The following is a 21,670-nucleotide window of genomic DNA, read 5'->3' as shown; positions in this document are numbered from 1 at the left end:
TGGTCCAGATCCCACACTGTATAAAGACGTGGACTAAGCGAGTGTGACGTCACAAGGTGGAGCAGAGTGTTTTATGCAGGGTTTGTGTGTTAAACATGTGTGAATGAAACAAAACACAACTCGGAAAGGAAACAACATTATAACACACTGTACATCATGAGCCCTTTAACTGCAGAAACTGTGAAACTGGACCTGGGAAAGGACCGTTCTCTTATCAGTCACTTTTCCATAGACTTTTTCCGATTTGGAGCCTCCATGTTTCACACCATCACAACATTTTCCAAAACACGGGTAACTCTCGGGATGAGGGCCGCTTTTGAGATCTTATATTGGAAAAAGAACGAGCACAAAGCAGATATGTTTGTGACGCAGTGTATTTACGTATGTGCTGAAGTAAACTTAGAAATGCTGCGACCTCCGTTTTATTTATGGTGAAAAGAACAAAGACGAGACAGAATCTGTGCACGTGTGGATTTGAAGAATAGGACTTTTTTATTTGACTTTATCCCTTCAGTAACTTAAGGAATATGTTCAGATGTGTATTATTAAAGCAGCTCCATAGTAACGCCACCTATTGTCCAATACAAGTAATACATTAACTGTAGTAGTAGTAGTAGTAGTAGTAGTAGTAATAGTAGTAGTCGTGGTAGTAGTAATAGTAGTAGTAGTGGTAGTTGTAGTGGTAGTAGTGATAGTAGTAGTAGGAGTAATACTAGTAATGGTAGTAGTGATAGTAGTAGTAGTAGTAATACTAGTAATGGTAGTAGTGATAGTAGTAGTAGTAGTAGTAGTAGCAGTAGTAAAATTAACAGTAGTAGTAGCAGTAGTAACAGTAGTAGTAGTGGTAGTAGTAGTAGTAGTAGTAGTAGTAGTAGTAGTAGTAGTAATAGTAGTAGTAGTGGTAGTAGTAGTAATAGTAGTAGTAGTGGTAGTAGTAGTAATAGTAGTAGTAGTGGTAGTAGTAGTAATAGTAGTAGTAGTGGTAGTAGTAGTAATAGTAGCAGTAGTGGTAGCAGTAGTAATAGTAGTAATAGTAGTAGTAGTAGTAGTAGTAGTAGTAGTTGTTGTTGTTGTAGTAGTAATAGTCGCAGTAGTAATAGTAGTAGTAGTAGTAGTAGTAGTAGCCATAGTTAGCCTATGCACAGTTGTTGTTTTAATTAATTTAAAGGTACACTGTGTAACTTTTCTGGTATAAAACACACACGCTGCTTGTCTCCATGGAGATGCCATGGCAGTAAACTTAAATATCTCCATGGAGACAAGCATGTGACGCCATGAGGCCGAGTTACAGGTCTGATCTGTGAATGTAGGACGTGCCCTCGTGATCCTGCTGAGTGGATTCATGTGTTTTAATACATGACAGTGAGTGACCTGCGGGGGGCGCCCTCCTCTGTCTGTGTCTGTGCGTCAGACACTGAATAAATCCATCACAGACTCATTCACATTCATTAAACTGTGACTCTGCTCAATCTGAATCATTTACAGGGATTTGACTGGGACTTGAATCTGCGTTTTGGTTTTGGTTACACAAAATCGACTTTTTGGCTCTTTCTACCACGTCATAACACTGTTCCCTCATCAAACATATACGCCTCAAGAGGTTTTAGATGTCACCCATGCATGTTTGAGTAATTTAGCGATCTCTCCCAGGTCCTATTTAAACCCTCCTCATGGTTAGGCATGTTTATATCTCACTCTGTAACTTTTCTGAGCTCTGCTATTCACCACAGGGACCAAGTTGCGGGTCAGATTGGCGTAAAGGTGAACCCACTCACTTTCACGTTTTTCAAGTTTTACCTATGACACCTGTAACGGAATAAACGCGTGATAACAGTCGCAAACTCCATCCACGGATTTTAGAATAATGAAAAATCTGAACAGACGCCGTAGCAAATAGCTGAGACTCACAGATATCCCAGAAAGTTTGTCATTTAAAGCGGTTACATTGCTGTTTTGAATGGAAAAAGCAAAAAAACAAAAGTAGTCTCCATTTTTAGACATCTGTTTGCTTGGAAATTATAGACATCTGACAGCCTGGTTTTCTCAGAGTGTAAGCCAATATGTGAGTGAGGTAACACAGATTAGGCCTGTGGCGCTGGAACAATGGGACGTGACGTTATTACAGACAAATACACATGTGATCAGCTGGTCCAGATCCCACACTCGATAAAAAAAAAAAAAGTACCAAAATGACGAGCCTGACAGCAGCAGTTTCCTAATGTAAAATGAATTTGAGTCACTGGAGCCTGAAGTGCACCCGTGAGCACCTAAGACTGTGGTCAGGGGGTCATTTTAGTTTAGTCTCAGTTGACACTTTGCAGCTGATGCCATCAACATTCCCTGGAGCTGTGATGCTAACTATAGGCACTGCTCTGTCTACAGTTCTGACACTTTTAATCTACGCTTTGTTTTGAAGAACAGATCTAGCTAGAACTACAACAGATGAGCTGATTTGTGCCGTTAATCAAGCCTCTCACGTAAAATGACAGTCGCAAGTCATTTTTCAGTCAGTCACTTTAACGTTTTTGTTGAAAATCAAACCCAAACGGGGGCATGAGCGCTCGGATTTATCACACGCTCCTGAAAATGTGCTGTTTTGTACCTGAGTTAGACCTTGATCTAAAAACGTTTTTGGCAGTGTTTGCTACAAGTGTGTGCAATGTGTCACCACGGTAACTGCTGAACATTCCGCCATAGACAGACATGCTCAAGTTGATAAAAGTGACTCACGATCAGCGATTTTACTTCTGTGGGGTATTAACTGCAACACACGACATATTTAGATCACCGCGTTATCTTTTATTGTTTCCAAATGCTATAATCGCCGGAAACATCGTATTAACACGTTTCATTTTCGTACCCCTCTCTTTGCTCCCTATGCTAAGTCACTCCCCTTCCAGAGCACTCATCAGCATCCATCCCGCTAATGAAGCTACTACACATCACGTCAGGTTTGTGAAGTCGTAGCGTATCGTTTTGTTTCACGTTTTTGTATATTTATGGAGAACTGTCGTGTGGGATCATGGGGGACGTAGGCTTGTGGGCGGAGCTTGGGACAAATCTTACAGCTAGCTTCAAGAAGAAATCAAATAGGGCCCGGGAGAGATCACTAGATTGCTCAAACGTGAATAGCTGACATTTAAAACCTCTTCAGACATGTTTTTGATGCGTAAGCAACGTTATAACATGGTAGAAAGCTCCAAAAAAAAGTTGATTTTGCTTTAATATTATGTTTTAACCCTCTAGTTCTAACAATTTATTTCATTTATTGGATGTGTCTGGGTGCGGTTTAAATCCAACAACAGAACTGAACACTTGGGAGTATTTATCTTTTTTATAAATGTTAATTAAATCCGCTCATTTGTGGCCTCACTGTTCACTGCTTGAATAAATGGCCAGTTCACTTTGTACCTAGAGGCAGGATCATTTCTGTTTTATTATTCTTTTCTGAGAGGGCGAGATGTGGAGGCGGCTTCCAAATGAATCAATTTACATACAATTAAAATACAGCTCTTATATTAGCTTTGATTGGTGGACAAAACATACACTGATAATCTATGGGGACGCAGTAGCCGCAGCTTTCCGTTTATACCACTCAAATTATGTGCCTGTGTCTTATTCGAGATTTAAAATGTATTTTTCCATCCCGTTTTAATCTCTGCCAAACACAGACCAAAGCTGTTTCGTGCTTCACAGTTTGCGGGTTACATAAACACTGTGTTCACATATGGGGACGCAGAAGGCTGGCTAATGGATTTGGCTCAGGATGCTCTTAGACAATTGTGTAACAGTGGCAACGGTGACATGCAAAATGAACTGAGGAGCTGCAGAGGGACCGTCACTAGGGGGCGCACAAGAGCAGGTGACAAAGTGTGCCAAGCCCGCATAAATACAGAACAAAATAGTACAAAATAATGAGGCTACGTGCAAATCAACATCTACTTTCCACTATTTCGAAAGATAAAATATTTAGTTTTGAATTGTTTATTGCCATGGCGACTGTGCTAATGTAGTCCAGTGGAGACGATGGCGAGATCAGTTATAATAGCGTCGAGTTCTTGTTGCTTTTTAGTGGGTTTTCAGAATAATGAAAAATGAGCCCTGTTGTCATTGCAATCAGGTAACAGTTCAAAACTAAATATTCTATCTTTTCTGAATGAAAAGTACTCAAAATGGCGCCTATAAACAGGAAGCCTAATACCTAAATGGGTGGAAAATTGGAAAATAGCATGCCTTCCCAAGCAAATCTCACCTAAATAAATTAAAATAAATAGTTTTAAGTTTGAAAAGATTTTTATAAAGGCAAAATAAAACAAAAACATGTAGGTATGGTAGGTTGGATAACTGATTCCTTCATTTTGAGGTGTTTTTTGACTATACTTTGTCATTTATACAAGACTCCTTTATTTGGTTAGCTGGTAAAGTCTGCCCTCTGTAGGCAGGTTTTAGTGTTACACTCTCTAACCCATGAGCTCATGAGTAGTCCCAGGTCTAAATGGGACTTCATCGATCAGATATCCATCAGCTTTATTGTAAACATCTCCAGCTGCGGATAGTATTATTTGATTAATTATTCAAGCCTTAAAAAACATTATAAACCAAGGGGGTAGAGTAACCAAACATTGTACTCAAGTAACAGTAACATTACTTCAAAATGCACAAGTAGAAGTACAAAGTTTCCATCCATTTTCTTGCACTCTTCCGGGGGCAGATGTTTGAGCAGGGACCAGACTTCCCACCATTCCTTCACTGGGACCCCAACGTGTTCCCAAGCCAGCTGAGACACATAGTCCCTCCAGCGTGTCCTCCTCCCGGTGGGACATGAACACCTCCCTAGGGATGCATCCAGGAAGCATCAGGAACAGACACCTGAGCCTCAGCTGCTCCTTTCCATGTGGATGAGCAGCAACTCTGTCCCCCTGTATCCATGATCTTGTTCCATCGCTCATGACCAGAGGCGAGGGTAGGAACATAGACTGACTGGGAAAATATTCAAGTGAGAGCAAAAAAGTGTTTGGGGAAAACTACTAGATTACTGAGAGTAACTTAACGAGTAACTGCTGGGACATAACATCTGATTTATAACGGGAAGTGCATGTAATTGGAAGGACAAAACATGATATAATGTTCAAAAATAGACACCAACATGAGACAAACTAAATCATATCTGAAGGATCTGCAAGAAGCACAAACTCAAGAAAGAGTACTGTTACTTCAATTCAAATATTACTCAAGTAGGAGTAAAAGTATGCTGCTAGAAAAGTAGAATTTCTTTAAAAAGTTATTGAAGTAAATATAACCGAGTAAATGTAATGCTACCCACCTCTGATTATAAAGTTGTTAAATTCAATAAAAAATAACTATAGTTTAGCTCTTGGAAAACTGATCTTTTGGAGAGATAACAGAATTCAAATTAAACGAAGGAAAAAGGCCTTCGCTTCACTGCTAACATGGAAAGCCCAAACTGTATCAGACCAATTATGTTAATGTTATTCAGCCTAAAAGAGGTTTAAAAATACACACAGTCCCAGGTCTACAGTCACCCGAGCTTTGTCCTCGTGTGTTTCCAGGACACAGTTGTGGAGACGAAGGATCCCTGGAGTTACCCCTGACAACCAGCCCTGTGTCCCTCATCTCAGAGCAACTTCAACGTAAACATTTCATTCTATGTTTCAACAGAGCAGCAGATGGGAGAGCGGAGGTTCAGCCAGTCGGAGTCGGATACAGTGGGGAAACTTTGAGCAGAGGTGAGTCCCATTTTTGTGATTTTTCTGGCAAGGATTGTGATTGAGATTATAACTGCGATCTATGTTTTAATAATATGAATCTGGTTAAAGTTCACATTTTAAACACGATCAGGAGAATTGACAGAAAAAGACTGAAATATGAAGTGACAAACTAACACAAGAATCACATTTCAGAACATGTTTTATTGTGGAGGATTATGGTACTTGACTTAAATAGCATTATTTACTGTTCCTAGTCTTTTTTGGCAACTTTAGTGCCAATGAAAAATTTCAAGCTTCCATCCATCCATTTTCTTCCGCTTATATAGGGCCGGGTCGTGGGAGAAGCAGTCTAAACAGGGACTGCCAGGCTTCTCTCACCCCAGACATAGTCCCTCCAGTGTGTCCTGGGTCTTCCCTGGGGCCTCCACCCTGTGGGACATGCTCTGAACAACTTTCTTGGGAAGTGTTCAGGAGGCATAATGCAGGAGCAACCTCAGCTAGCTCCTCTCAACGTGGAGGAGCAGTGGTTCTACTCTGAGCTCCTTCCATGTGACTGATCTCCTCATCCTATCTCTAAGAGAGTGCCCAGCCACCCTGTGAAGGAAACTCATTTTGACTTCTTGAACAAGACCCCGAGATACTTGTACTCTTCATCCACCTTTTCTCAGTTAATTCATATCATAACTGCAGACCTCCCGGCCTTCAAGAAGCTCTTCGACCTGTAGACCAACTCAACAGTGAGAGACCTGTCCCTGACCTGAAGGCACTGAGGTGAACTGAGCTGTGGGACAATAAGCAAGCCCACACCAGGGCGCCTCCTCTCCTCATGGCCAATCCCAGAGAAATGGAGAGTCCAGCCCCTCTCAAGGAGTTGGGGTCCAGAGCCCAAGCTGTGTGTGGAGGTGAGGTTGACTGTATTTAGTCATTAATGCTCAACCTGCAGCACATGTTCAGGCTCCTTTACCCTCAGTGAGGTGACGTTCCATGTCCCCGGAGCCAGTCTCCATGTTGGAGATCCAGTCGTCGACGGCCTTCGACCGCCGCCCAGACCTCTCTGCGCCAACCCCTTACAGATCCTCCTGCAGGCGGTGGGTCCCTGGAACACGGCCCAACGGTCACTTCTTCAGGAAGAACATGCTCCCCAGGCCTGGCTCCAAGATGAGGGCCCCGGTGGCACCTATCCAGGCGATGCAACAGGGCTTGTTGTATAACTCATTATAAAGGGCTTCTGAACCGCTCTTAGTCTGACCCGTCCCTGTAAGTTTGTGATTTTGTGATACCTTCAGTTGCCTCTGCTATTTCCAGACATCACGAAAGACTGTCCTGATTACAGCAGAGTTGTCACATGTACAGTTCAGGTATCTAATCAGCGTAGTTTAGATGTTTAGTCCCACTTTAATTATTGTGCATTTTCATCAGTCCCTCGTGTTGTTTTTCTCCTCTTGTTTTAGGTCCTGCTGATATGAAACCCAAAGCCTTATCCATCAAAGAGTGCTCTTGGACTTCAGAAGAGTGCCGCTTTTCAGACGATGGATCCGCTCAAAGTAACGGACTGTGTCTCCCCAATATTTTCCGACCCAAGCGAATCAAACCTCTCTCCAAAACGCACAACGGTCCCACTTACCAGGTCTACTACACTGCCAGGGAACTGTTTATGAATGTCCTAGACCGCAGTGCTATTCGGGAGCTAACCAGACGTGCCAGCAGCGCCAAATCCGGATCAAATCGCTCTTCTTACAACCAAACCAAAGACCAAAATGCAGACCTATCCACGGAAGGGGTGTACGCGGATGCCTTAACGTGGTTCTCGGTCGTTTTGAAAAGTGGGATTTTTGTTGACGAGACGTGTGATTCAGATTTGAGTTTAGACGGATGGCAGGGAGTTCTCAAGAGGAACACTTTTCAAACACATCTTATGTCGCTTACCAGACTGGAAGACGTGACCAAACTTGAAATCCTCTCAGCATTTTGTAGCCATATATCGAGGCGTTACCAGACACTTTACACGCCCGGACACAGTTTGACAGTCAAAAAATACCAGCTTTCATACCAGCAAGATCCCTCGTCTTTGCATCTCGCGCTCCTTTGCGACGTTAGCACAGGGTTTATTTGCAATATGTTTCTTTATTGCCCTGAACAAATGCAAAAACAAAGCCGAAAACCTGTAATCCAGCAAGTTATAAGTAATCTTTTAAGACCATTTTGTTGTAATGGTCACGTTGTTAAGATCAACAGTTCTGCATGGATGGATAGTAAACTCACTGGTGTCTTTTCAAACTTTGGTCTCAATATAGACTTTATTTCTACAGCTAAAATGTCAGTAGACTCTCACTTGACTACTCCTCGAAAACAACAAGCTAATCAGGACTCCAAAATGGCCGCTCACCTCCAGGGCTGGACAGGACCTGCTCTCTTTCGGCCATCGGACCTCAAAGGCTCAGAGGTGGATGTGTTTCTTCCCGGCCTGTGGGGGGCAGTACACGTGGTCTGCATCAATACATTTGTGCTCCATACGCTGCAGAACCCGGGCTCGGGGAAGAGGGTGGAGCTCAGTCATTTTACAAAGGCGTTGGGCTGTCAGCTCGTGGTGGATCCCTCTGTGTCTGTGCCAGTTCTGCCCAGACTCCACAGCTCCTATCAGGACGGCCCATTCACCAAAGCGACCAATCAGAGGTGAGGATAAGTGTGGTTTGTGTTTGTTATTTTCTGTTATGTTGTGTCGTCATCAAAAACATGCCTGTAGTTGTGTTTTGTTTCATTCACACATGTTTAACACACAAAGCCTGAATATTTAGTTATTGTTGTTGTTGTTCTTCTCTGAAACTGAAAACACTCTGTTCCAACTTGTGATGTCATCATGTGGTGATACAGGAAGTGCTCCACTGTGTTTTTAAACTCCACACACCATCCATCCATCCATCTTCTTCCGCTTTATCCGGGGCCGGGTCGCGGGGGCAGCAGTCTAAGCAGGGACTCCCAGACTTCCCTCACCCCGGACACGTCCTCCAGCTCCTCCGGTGGGACCCCAAGGCGTTCCCAGGCCAGCCGAGAGACATAGTCCCTCCAGCGTGTCCTGGGTCTTCCTCGGGGCCTCCTCCCGGTGGGACATGCCCAGAACACCTCCCTAGGGAGGCGTCCAGGAGGCATCCTGAGCAGATGCCCGAGCCACCTCAGCTGGTTCCTCTCAACGTGTAGGAGCAGCGGCTCTACTCCGAGCTCCTCCCGTGTGACCGCGCTCCTCACCCTATCCCTAAGGGTGCGCCCGGCCACTCTGCGGAGGAAACCCATTTTGGCCGCTTGTATCCGCGATCTTGTCCTTTCGGTCATTACCCAGAGCTCATGACCATAGGTGAGGGTAGGAACGTAGATTGACCGGTAAATCGAGAGCTTCGCCTTCCGGCTCAGCTCCTTCTTTACCACAACGGACCGATACAGCGACCGCATCACTGCAGACGCTGCACCGATCCACCTGTCAATCTCCCGCTCCATCCTTCCCTCACTCGTGAACAAGACCCCGAGATACTTGAACTCCTCCACTTGGGGCAACTCCACACACCTTCACTAGAATCATTTGGATGATTTTCTCCTTGGAATTGCCAATCTCTACTGAACTAAAGGTAAAAGGTAGCTGTTAATGTGAAAACTACCACTTCATGACATCACAAGGTGGAACTGAGCATTTTGAGCTTTGGAGACAGACTAATAATAAAGAGTTATTCAAACGTGTGTGAAGGAAACAAAACACAACTCCAGGTATGTTTTTTGAGGAGGTAACAGCATTTAAACATGGATTAAAGCTCATAAGAGTCAAGTTTGTGCAATATATGACCTTTAAATATGAATTGCTAAACCTTTAAATGTGTATTTAATATTGTGGTATTCATTATATTATTTATTTGTAATGAACATTTGATTTTTTTTAAAGCAAATTAGCACTATGAACACTGGAACATGTCATCATTCATATTTGCAAAGTCTTATTGATCGTGGTTTCTTCATAGCACACAGGAAGAACCACTTTTTATGATTTTCTGTAAAAGCAAAGTTCCAGTGGCTGAGTTGGTAGAGTGTTTGTCCATTCATCCGAGGTTTGGTGGTTCAAATCTCACTCTTGACATATTGACATCATCACCCCAAGTGTATGAATGTGTGAGTGGTTCCTTGATGTAAAGTACTTTAAGCCTTGATGGTGGAAAAGTGCTATATACAAACGAAAAAAAAAAAAAAAATTAAGTTTAGCGCACACATCATTGCTTATTTAATCCAATCCACTTGGCTTTTATAGCACATTTTACAAACAAAACTGTTTCTGAAGTGCTGCAGTGATACAGATACAAAAAAAATATAAAATAAAGCTCTATTAAAGTCCACCCATCCTCATTAAGAGAATAAAACTAGTCAAATGAAATAAGACCAGAAATAGCAGTAAATGAAAAGATAAAATCGTAAAAATAACTAAAACACACAGAGGAGCACAAAAGCCTGAGAGTAAAAGTGAGTCTTTCTAAGAGTTTGGAATATTTATTTATTTATTTTTATTTTATTTTATTTTATATTTAATTTTTTGTTTTTATTTTTTTATTTATTGTATTTTAATTTTTTTATTTTTTTTATTTATTGTATTTTAATTTTTTTTTTTAATTTTTTTTAAATGTATTTATTTATTTATTTTTATTTAAAGGCACATGTCTTCCTGCACCTGTCAGCAGCACAAATGAGACACATTGTTCCTAGAGGCACAATTGTTTCTCATTTTATTTTTTACACAAAATTCATGTGTTCAAGCTCTTAATAGTTTTTGCAAATAAAGTTCTGCAAGAGCTCGGGTCTCAGGAGGTTAAGATGAGACTTAAAACACTCCACCGGTTACACTTATGCTGACTTTTTTTTTTTTTTTTTCTGCCAGATCCTCAGAGCCCAATAGCTGTAGTTCAGTTGTGAAGAATGAGAAGCCGATGAAAAACCAGCCTGGAGTCTGCGGCCTGGACAACTCCGGCAACTCCTGTTACCTCAATGCAGTGCTCCAGTGTCTCTGCTCCACAGTGCCCCTAGTGGAGTATCTGCTGCAGCCGGACACCAGGAAAGACATCAGCAGGTCAGACCCAAAAAAAATACACTTTTATGTTCATGAGGTCATCTGCTTATTAGAAAACGCTCCAGTGTGTTTTTAAACTCCATACACCTTCGCTAGAATCATTTGGATGATTTCAAACCTAGAACATCCAATCTCTACTAAACGAAAGGTCAAATGTATCTGTTGATGAAAACTACCACTTCATGACATCACAAGTTGGAACAGAGCATTTTGAGGTGAGGTGAGGAGGTGACGACATTATAACATGACTTAAATCTCACAAGAATCCATTTTTGTTTAATATAGGGCTTTTAAATTGTTAATCACTATGGTAACGGCCGTCATTTCCGTCACTCTGAAACCCATGGATAGGCGGGTAGAGCTTATACACTCCCCTCTGCAGGTGTAAGTGCCGCGTGGCTGAGGTGTTTGTGCGTCTCTTGGAGCAGATGTGGCTGGGCAGAGTGGCTCGCTGTGCCCCCCTAGAGGCCAGGACCGTGCTCTGCTCCGTCCTCCCGCAGTTTAACAACCACCTACAGCAGGACGCCCAGGAGCTGCTCATGTACTGCATCAACGCCCTGCACGACGATCTCAAAAAGGTACGCGTGTGTGTAATAGTTGTGTAAATGCTGTACAGTGGCATCTCTTCACTGAGGGTCGTTTTACCCTCAGATTTGTCGTCGTCAGCAGAAGAGGGGCGGTCTGCGGTCGGACAGTACGGTGGTCTCACGTCTGTTTGAGGGGCGTCTCAGCGGAGTGACTCTGTGTTTACACTGCGACCACCAGGCTCACAACTCACAGCCTTTTACCATCCTGTCCCTGCCCATCCCGACTGACCTCATCTCCTGCTCCATACAGGTACAAACAGGTCAAATGAAGGATGTGGATGGGTTTCGGAAAAATGATAGACAGATGGATAGATTAGACTGCAGACGTCCATCTTGGCTTGACTCTTTGTTTCGATTGGCATCACCTCTGGAAGGTGTTTCGCCACATTTGAGTCTGTAGCATCCCTGAGGCCCTTAACTATTAGTTGTGGTTTCCGTGATGTCTGTAGCATCTCAGAGGTTCATAGGTAGCTTCTTTCACGGTCTCCCTAGACAGAGGAAAACCAAACTTCTCATTCCGCACATGTCTCTTACTTGTGTCCTTTGATCTGCACATGCTGCTCTTCTTAGTTTGTTAAAATCCTAAGATACAATATTAAAAACTGAGCTAAAAAACTAAAGAGTTTCAAAAGAACTGGTCAATGTGTCAGTCACACTCCCCCCCAAAAAAGTACCACAAAAAAAAAAGGTCACACACTGATATCTTTCATGAGACTGCCTTTACTTTTGATTACGTCACACATTTGCTGTTGCATTGTTTCGATTTCGCTTCTGCAACGTCACAAGATTTATTTCCATCCAGTGTTGCATACATTTTTTTACCAAGATGTTGCATTGATGCTGGTCGAGTCTGACGCTGCTCAAAGCTTCTCCAGCACATCCCAAAGATTCTCAATGAGGTTAAGGTCTAGACTCTGTGGTGGACGATCCATGTGTGAAAATGACGTCTCACGCTCCCTGAATGATGTTGAAATCGATTTATTCATATGTTCTTATTACTGAATACCTTCCGCACTCGTCTTGTAGTTGGTCAAACGTTTAGACCCCAAACTCTCAAAACCACCCAGAATAAAGAAAGAACCCTATAATTCTAAGTGGATGAAATGTAAGGATTGAATGCAATGTATCAGTGTTTGTGTGTTATTACGTAAATTCAAGGCAGTTGACAGGATTTGGGGAGAAGAGGCCACACTTAGGGGGCCTCACTCTAAGATAAATCAGTAGGAAAAAGGTCAATTTCCAGGTCCCTAAGACGCTGGAGTCCGGGATAACAGACCCCCCCCTATCGACTCCTCTGTATACATCTCTCATATTGCGTTGCAGGACTGCCTGGCGTTGTTCTTCCAGCAGAGCGTCCTGAGCGGAGGGGTCGTGTGCTCCGAGTGTGGCCTGAGGAGAGAGACTGCTGTGGTCACATACCTCGACAAGCTCCCCGACATCCTCATCCTCCACCTCAAACGGTAACAACAATAACAAGGAAATATCACGTCACGTAAGGTTAGCATTTTACTGGACAAATGTATCATGCATGTTTATCATGGTGCGCGATTCCGGCTCCATTTCATTTAACATTAGAAAACTGTTGTCCCTCTCTCTGTACCTGCTGCTGTCAGGCTCCTCATTTTGGGCTTAAAATGTTTGTATTAACCCTCTGTACATGAGCCTGGTATTTTTATTTTGTTATTGTGTCTGGATCTCAAGATATAAACATCAATAAGAAAGAAATAGCTAGCATTAGCAACAGGTTTGATTGACACCACCCGCTCTCTGCTAAACCAGTGGTGCAGGAGGGAAGGGCCTTTTCCTTCTACAGTTTTGCTCCAGATTGGCTCTTTGGTTGCTATGATATCCACTGAATTTCAAATATGGAGCCTGGCTCCAAATTCTCCCCGTAACCCCTACTCACGCTGAGCTTCATTTGACCAGAGCTGAACGCTGTGACATCACACTGATTTAGTCCACTTCTTTATACAGACTATGGAGTGTATGTGCTCATTGAACCAAAAACAGACACAGGCAGACTCATATGGCAAGTGAGAAAATTATATTATAAGAAAAAAAAATAAACATATTTTATTTTTTTCTTCCAGTTTGGTAATTTTTTTAGGTTCACAATTTTACTTCCATGCGAGGGAATTCCATAACTGTTGCCTAGCAACCATGTTGTACACTGAGCAAAACTCCTCTAATGTACACAGAGATTATTATTTGACAAATACAAATAAAAGATGTTGAAATACTGTTTAAAGTATTTGAAAAATGTGTTTTGTAAGTATAAATTGTGTTGAACTTTTGTACAGAATTCTCAGAGTGATGTCATCAATATGGAACAAAACAGAACTCTCTACTTTCTGTAATTTTCACAATATATTTCAACTTTTCTTTGCAGACTGCTTCAGTGTAATCAGTTATTTATTTTATAACAGGTTTTAGCTCAGGAAATTACGTAAAAAATAGAGAATCGCCTGTCACCTGTCATACACAATTTAACAACCCGTCATTGTAAAAGTTACACGATGCAGCTTTAAGCCTGTGTGTTGTCTTGTGCAGATTCGGCTGTAAAGGGAGGAGCCAGGTCAAACTCAGGACCAATGTGGAGTTTTCTACAGAGACTCTGGACCTGAGCCCCTTCCTCTCCAGCTCTGTGTTCAGCTCAGACGGCGCCTCCTACAGTCTGTATGCTGTGGTGGTGAGTCAGGGGGAACCTAACCATAATATTCTAATTTAACAGTTTCAATTTTTTTTTTTTACCTCCATTTATCCATTAATTTCAGAATGATAAAAAATTAAGACATAGCGATTAACAATGTAAACAAAATAATATATCTTTCAAATAGGAAAACGTCCTCAAAATATAAGCATTTAACAGCACTATGCAGGCAAAGCAGTGAAGAGTGGACTCTGCACCAGAAAGTTACAATGTTCCACAGCATGGCATTAGATGTTAAAATGAGTTCTGGCTTCTGTCATATAAATAAAAAGTAATATTATACTTTGACAGCATAAAATGACTATCTTTAATCCTTATATTTGCTCCTCCAGAACCACATTGGTCACTTGCACATGGGACATTACACAGCTCTGTGCCACAACACTGTGACTCAGACCTGGCACTGTTTTGATGATTCTGAGGTGCGGCCTGTAGAGGGCGTCCGGGTTCAGTCTCCTCACGCGTACATCCTGCTCTACAGCCGTAAGCCTTTCCTCAAACCGCAGATACAAGGACTATGAACACAACCTCTCTGACCTCAAACAAAGAAAGACATGTTTACAATTTTGTATTTGGAAATAAACAAACTGGAGATGAGCACCTGTGTTTTTATTTCTACATTTTCCTTCCTCACCTATAGTCCTGGTTTAAATCTCTGGTCCTGTCCTCTCCTATGGTCATGGCCTTTGGGTAATGACCAAAAGAACAAGATGGCAGATACAAGCGGTTAAATGGGTTTTCTCCGCCGGGTGACTGAGCTCAGTCACACGGGAGGACTTCTGAGTAGAGCCGCTGCTCCTTCACATTGAGGGGAGCCCACTAAGCCTCAGGGAGGTGTCCAGGAGGCAGGAGGTTCCAAACCACATGCTCTTACTGACAGAGGACCTGCTATATACTACAGGCTCTGCACAGCAGCATGCTAGCTAACTCACTATGTCTCAAAGCTAACAGTCACTTTTATTAACATTGGAAAACATAAACAACCTACCTAAGTATTTATTTTTATTGTTTAACATGTCGTCAGCTCCCTGTTTATTGAGTGAGTGAGTGTCTGATCTTTAAATATTTATTCTTTTTAGTGTGACTACAAAAACCTCATAGAGATAAAACTAAACACGAACAGGACGCTGACAGTGAGTTTGCCGGGAGCTGTTGTGTACAGAGCCCATAGTAAAAGAGTGAGAGTGTACACCACTGAAACAATCAAACAATTCAAACAATTCAATGAAACAATTCAAAGTTTAATTTGAAGCCGTTTTAATAAATAGTCATATAAGTTGGTTAATATATTCGTTATATTGGAAACGATTTTAGAGCATTAGAAATAAAATGAACAAGTACAAGAAACAGATCATTATGATGTCATGCGAGGCAAGACAGTTCCACGAGTCCGATCCAGGCAAATCCGGTTCCTGGTCCATTACTCTGTCCAAAGTCCAACAGACAATTACTGTGCTAAATGGTTTCCAAGACAACACACAGATGAAGACAACTCAACCAACCTCAAACCACCCAAATACTTGAAAAGGTACACAATGGAACTTTTCTGGGTCTGTCACCGTTTGGCCTACAGGTTATTGCTTCTCCTCAAATGTTCTATATTATGGCATCTATCTCCATGGAGACAAGCAAAGACACCCTCAGCCCATGTTACAGGTCAGATCCGCGGAGAAGCGACCCCATTCACAGTAAGAACGCGTGTTTTTCCAAGTTATTTTAGAGCTGATGTTAGATATGTTTGATGCCATACTGTTAAACATTCCAGGCAATCCAGTATCTCCATGGAGACAAGCAAGCGGTAGATGCCCCCAAACAGAAAAGTTACATAGTGCACCTTTATACTAGCATCAAACCAGGTAGAAATAACCCTTTTATTTTATAGTGATGTTAATGTTAGATATAAGACAAGTGTTATAGGCGTGAAACAGTAACAGAGGGCCATCTCACCACATTATGGTCCATCTGAGTATTGGAGTAGCACTTGTGAATGTCAACTAAACTTTATTATGAATTTGTTTAGATCCTCAATTATCAGAAGAGGCCATGTGTTGGATTTGAGGGACAACTTAAAAATATATTGACATTTTTGATATTTCGGCCAATCAAAAATAAGTACCGTGAGTAACTGGTGGACAGGGAGCTGCGGGTGAGTTAGGGGTCAGAGGTCAGAGGTAAGGGGGTTGGGATCAGGCAGTGGACAGGGAGCTGCAGGTGGATGTCAGTGACAACATGTTAAACACTTTATAAATGAGTAAAACTTCACTGGACGACACTTCTTTTACTTTTTGTCTTTGTGTGTCAGCGCTAATGCTAATGCTAACGTCTATTAAAACATTGTAGCATAACAACAAAATTACATTTCTTGTAAGAATGACCCAATTGGTGTAGATTATTTCAGTCAGTGGCGTTATTTAAATATTCATTAGGCTCCAAAATTAGCATTAGCATTAGCCCCAACATACAAAGACGTCCCTTTCTAAAAGCAGAAGTGCCAGGTGAAGTTTTCCTCACATTTATAAAATGTTTAACACGTTGTCAGTGACATCCACCTACAGCTCCCTGTTCACTGCCTGATGCTAACCCCCTTACCTCTGACCTCTGACCCCTTACACACCTGCAGCTCCCTGTCCACTGCCTGTTCTGTCAAGATTTAGTGATTTTAGCAAAAGCCTCATAGACATTACATCAGAACTGGTCGCTCTGTCTGTCCCTGTGATTGGAACTGGTCAGATACAGTTGTTAACAGAGCCAGTTAACCTCCCGTTTAATTTGGGATTAAAGATGGTTTGAATGTTTTATGAACTCACATTGACCAAGAGTGGAGAACAAAAGGGAGTCCTGTTTTGTATTTGTTTGATTGTGTTAGGCTAGGGACATTAAAGACACATTATGTAACTTTCTGGTGCAGGGTCCACCCCTTGGTTGTTTCCAAGGAAATTATATTATTAATTATTGCTTTGCTTGGAATGTTCCACAGTATAGTATTAAATTTATCCATCTTCACGATGAAAAGCAGTTGACACCTCCAGGCCAAGTTACAGTTCAGATCTGTGGAGAGGCGTCCCCCCGCTCACAACAACATTTTATATGTTTTTAAGGTATTTTTGAGCAATAAAAACACCTGTAGTACATTTAATGCCAGAATACGGAACCTTGCAGACAAAGCAATAACTTGTAGGAGGTGCAGACCCCCTACCAGAAAAGTTACACAGCGCACCTTTAAAAGTATTCAGTAATTTTGACAAAAGTTAAATTACTTAGTGGGATGTCTTTCAACAATGGTCCAAGGGGCAGAGAGTAATTTCAGATATTTGTTTTTTACATTGTGAAATAAATACAAAGTGCTGTATGCGGTATTGTAATAAACTAAAGGTTTGGTGCAGATGTGGCCATGAAAAGTAATAGACTGGTAACTGTAGTAACTAATACACATTTTTTCCACAAGTGCTCCACTCAAAACCAGTTTAAAGGCTAAAGCGAGTGTCATTTCAAAGATACTAAACAGCGCGTTCTACATAAACTAGATCGATTGCATATTGTAAGTGCAAAAAATGTGTTTGGATAATAATCAGAACAATAAACAATTTCAATATCCCCTCCATGGCTCAGAAAAAAACTCCATGTGTTAATAATACCATGATGGCTACTACATTAGAAGGAGAAATTTGGTCACTTAAAACAGGTCTCATCTTTTGCCCTTTGACTATTTACATTTTTATATGTGCAATTTTAGCATCGGAAGGTTATGTACAAGGCGGCTAACCCTTATGAATATTACACAGTATGAATGAGCCTGCAGCAACTGAAAGTACAGCCTTACATCGACTGTCAGAGCAGTCAGGAGCCCACTACACGACTGGTGACTGTTCCTCTACGCACTTGTAAAAGCATTGGAGCTCTCCCGAGATGTCAGAACCACTTTCTCACATCTCCGCGTTCAAAAACTACTCCCTATACTCTGCAGCGTATTCCAGAGCAGATTAACCAAGATCTCTTAATCCATACATAGACAAGAGTCGCTGCTCTGTGTAGTTGTAGTAGTAGTAGTAGTGGTAGTAGTGGTAGTAGTATTTTAGAGCGTTGAGTTTGAGTTAAGACATCAGAGAGTGGAGTAGAATAGGATGTAGGCTGCGGAGGACTTGACCGAGGAGGTGGAGAGCTCGGAAACCTCGTGATCGTCAAACTTGTACCAGCGCTGCTTCACGGCGTTCTTGCAGTAGGCGGTGTAGTGCCCGCCGTCCAGACCCCCATAATGATTCTGCAAAAGAGACAAGAAATACAATTTATAAATGTTTTAAATAGCCAACCCTTTGCTTAGAACCCTAGTTTGCAATTTTGCCATTTAACTTTTTTTTACTTCATAATTCCATATATCTAGCTTCATACATTTGACATCTTCTATATGTATTTAAACATAAAGAAAGAAAATATTGAATGAGAGGGTGTGTCCAAACTTTTGTCTGGTAGTGTGTAAACTTAACTTTTAACATTTCATGGTTGTCTACATCTAAAACTGAAATGGGGGGGAAAAAAAGAAGCAAAAGAACATGCAATACTGGATATATTGGTGCCACTAATTCACTTTAATAATCTGGTGATAAACATTTATAAACATTCTGAATCTGAACTCACAGAGACTCCGTAGACGTTGTATTTCTTCAGGCTCTGTTTGGGTCCAATCACATATTGACTCAAGTCTAGACAGTCCAGAGGAAAGTCCACCGATGTCTGCAACTTCTGCTTCCACCGGCCCTCGTATGAAAAACTAGAGACAATAACACTCAAATCAATACAAATTTATCAGCACAAAATACCAAGCAGGGGTCTACAAACCTCTATGAAAGATTCACTGTTTTGGAGAGACATGTGCAAACCACAGACTGTATAAAGAAGTGGACTATAACTGCTCTATCCTCGATGAGCTTCATTTGACTGGAGCTGAACGCTGCGGGTGACGTCACAATTTGAAGTCGTTAATATGAACATTTTAAGGTCAAAATGACGAGCCTGACAGCAGCAATTACGGAAAGAGGGGTGACAGTTTTTCAGTGCAAAGTGAATTGGAGTCAATGGAGCTGGAAGTGCACTCATGTACACTTCCTATTTGGAACGCGGCAGCTAGTAGGTTAGCTATGTCCATTTATATATACAGTCTATGGTACAAAGTCAAGACCCACAATTGTTGAACCTCATCATTATTTTTTCAGGGACTGTCTCCACAAACTTTCTCCCTAGGGAGGTGTTCTGGGCATGTCCCACTGGGAGGAGGCCCCGGGGAAGACTCAGGACACGCTGGAGGGACTATGTCTCTCTGGCCTGAGAAAGCCTTGGGGTCCCACCGGAGGAGCTGGAGGACGTGTCTGGGGTGAGGGAAGTCTGGGAGTCCCTGCTTAGACTGTTGGCCCCCCCCTGGACCCGGACTCAGTCCCAGATAAGCGGAAGAAAATGGATGCATGGTCTCCACTTGCCATACTAATCTTATGTTTAATGCCTTTCAACTAACATTCACACATTCTGGATTGAATATTGGCAACACATTCTGAAACTGTTAATAATAACAATTAAACTTTTGATTATTTATGCTGACAGAGAAGAGGGTTTGTTTCATGTGGACAGGCCCAATAATTACAGAGATATCAACTATAAACCAGGTCAACACATCTGCAATCGGACAGTTAAACACAGAATTCTACCACCGACCTGCCCAATAAATCCATTTCACACTATAGGGATTGTTAAGTGTGATGTCACTTCCTGGTCCATCAACTGATTTAAAACAATGAACATGTTACATTTCCCTCTATTATTATTATTTTTTGCAACAGCACATCTCACTTTAAAAAGAGATTGCAGTCGTTTAAAGCTAACAAGGTCATAAGCAAGGATCTATGGTTATAACAAAGTATACGAGAAAGGCTGAGGTAAGCTAGGCTAAGCTAGCGTTTAACCACAATTTGTGGTTAAACATACGCCTATGAAAGGTAATTCTCTCTTGTCTGATGAATAAGAAACAAACTTCACAGCTGATTTCTGGCTTTGTTTTTGTGGTAGGACTCAGAGGTGAGATCACGTGTAGTCCTAAGCGGAGTTCTGTGTGTTAAGGGCAGAGGTACTGACCGTTTCAAGTGAACAAGAAGAATGGGTGGGACTTTCCAGATTTCCAGTTTCTTGGTCGAGTCTCGATGAGCTTTGCAGTGTCGACAGAACACTTTGTTGTTGTCCGTGAGCTTTTCCTCTTTAGAGAAAAGCCTAAGACAATCCTGTGAACAAAAGCCATAATTCTATGTCAAATACTTGGACATATAATAATCATGAAAAAAATCTAATCAAATTCATCGTAATCATAATCACCCAAAACCGCCTGAAACAAACAGTGCAAATGTTATTTTTTCCTTGGGAGTAAAATTCTTTGAAACCCCATTTTGAATACCTTATAAGCAGTAATATAATGTTGTCTGAATCTGTTTATTATTAATCAATGAAGGCCGGCTAGTATTTATGCAGACTAGTTTTTGTAGGAGAAAAACTGAGATAGGTGGGAGAAAGGCCACAACATTAAAGGTTCCATATTATGCTATTTTCTATGTTATTTCCTCATCACAAACAGACCTGGAGTTGTGTTTTGTTTCATTCACACATGTTTAACACTCAAACCCTGCAGATTTAGGCTGATGTCTTCTCTCATATAGAAAACACTAACGATGTACAGAATTATGTAGTAAAGAAAAAAGTGAAACAACTCTAGTATTTTTAAAATGTTTACAATCTAAGCCCCAAAGTAGCCACCCTTTGCTTTGTCAAACAATATTTAGAAGACCATTTTTCCTTGCTACATAATTCCATACGTCTTACTTAATATTTTGATGTCTTCTGTTTGTATATTTAATATCGAAAGCAGTAAAAATAAAGAAAAATAAAAACTGAACGAGATGCTGTGTCCAACAAATTGTTTCCTGGTTACTTTTTTCTGCATAGATTAAACTTGTGAATCATGAGTTTGATTTGGATTTTTAAAATAAACTGTATAAAGAATTGGACAAAGTGAGTGTGACATCACCCATAGCGTGCGGCTCCAGTAAAATGAAGCTCATCGAGGCTAGCAGTTGTAGGGGCCAATTTGGACTTCCATATTTGGAAATCCGACCACGAGTATCATAGTAACTAAAGAGCCAAACTGGAGTGAAGCTGTTGAAGATAATGCCCCTTCCTACTCACACCACTGATTTGGCAGGGGGCAGGTGCCAACGTTGGCAAGTGGGAGCGACCTCGGGGAAAGAAGACAGCTGATTTGTCTGATATTAATGTTCATACCTGGAGTTAAAGACATAATAGCGAAATAAAAATACCAGGATCATGTAGAGTGGGGCTGATGCGAACATTTTAAGACTAAAATGACGAGCCTGACAGCAGCAGTTACAGAGAGAGGGGCCACAGTTTTCTAATGTGAAGTGAAGTCCATGGAGCCCGAACTGTGCCCATAATCACATCCTATTTGGAACGCGGCGAATATCATGTTAGCTATGTCCATTTATATTTATAGTCTATGATT

General features: G+C 41.5%; 1 protein-coding gene across 1 annotated transcript in view; it reads right to left on the bottom strand.

Annotated features, from left to right (window-relative positions):
• Nucleotides 1–15,371: 15,371 nt before the first annotated feature.
• usp8 (ubiquitin specific peptidase 8) overlaps nt 15,372–21,670 on the bottom strand; it is a 28,547-nt gene continuing 22,248 nt past the window's right edge. Inside the window, exons 17-19 of the mRNA XM_033985923.2 lie at nt 20,239–20,381; nt 18,754–18,886; nt 15,372–18,379 (exon numbers count right to left, since the gene is read on the bottom strand). Coding sequence (XP_033841814.1) covers nt 18,221–18,379; nt 18,754–18,886; nt 20,239–20,381 — 435 coding nt within the window. The 3' untranslated portion in view covers nt 15,372–18,220. The remainder of the gene's footprint in view (nt 18,380–18,753; nt 18,887–20,238; nt 20,382–21,670) is intronic.

This window comes from Periophthalmus magnuspinnatus, chromosome 3 (genome assembly GCF_009829125.3).
Source record: "Periophthalmus magnuspinnatus isolate fPerMag1 chromosome 3, fPerMag1.2.pri, whole genome shotgun sequence".
NCBI lineage: Eukaryota > Metazoa > Chordata > Actinopteri > Gobiiformes > Gobiidae > Periophthalmus > Periophthalmus magnuspinnatus.
Note: the sequence above shows the minus strand (reverse complement) of the source record. Positions and strands in the feature narration are given on the sequence as shown.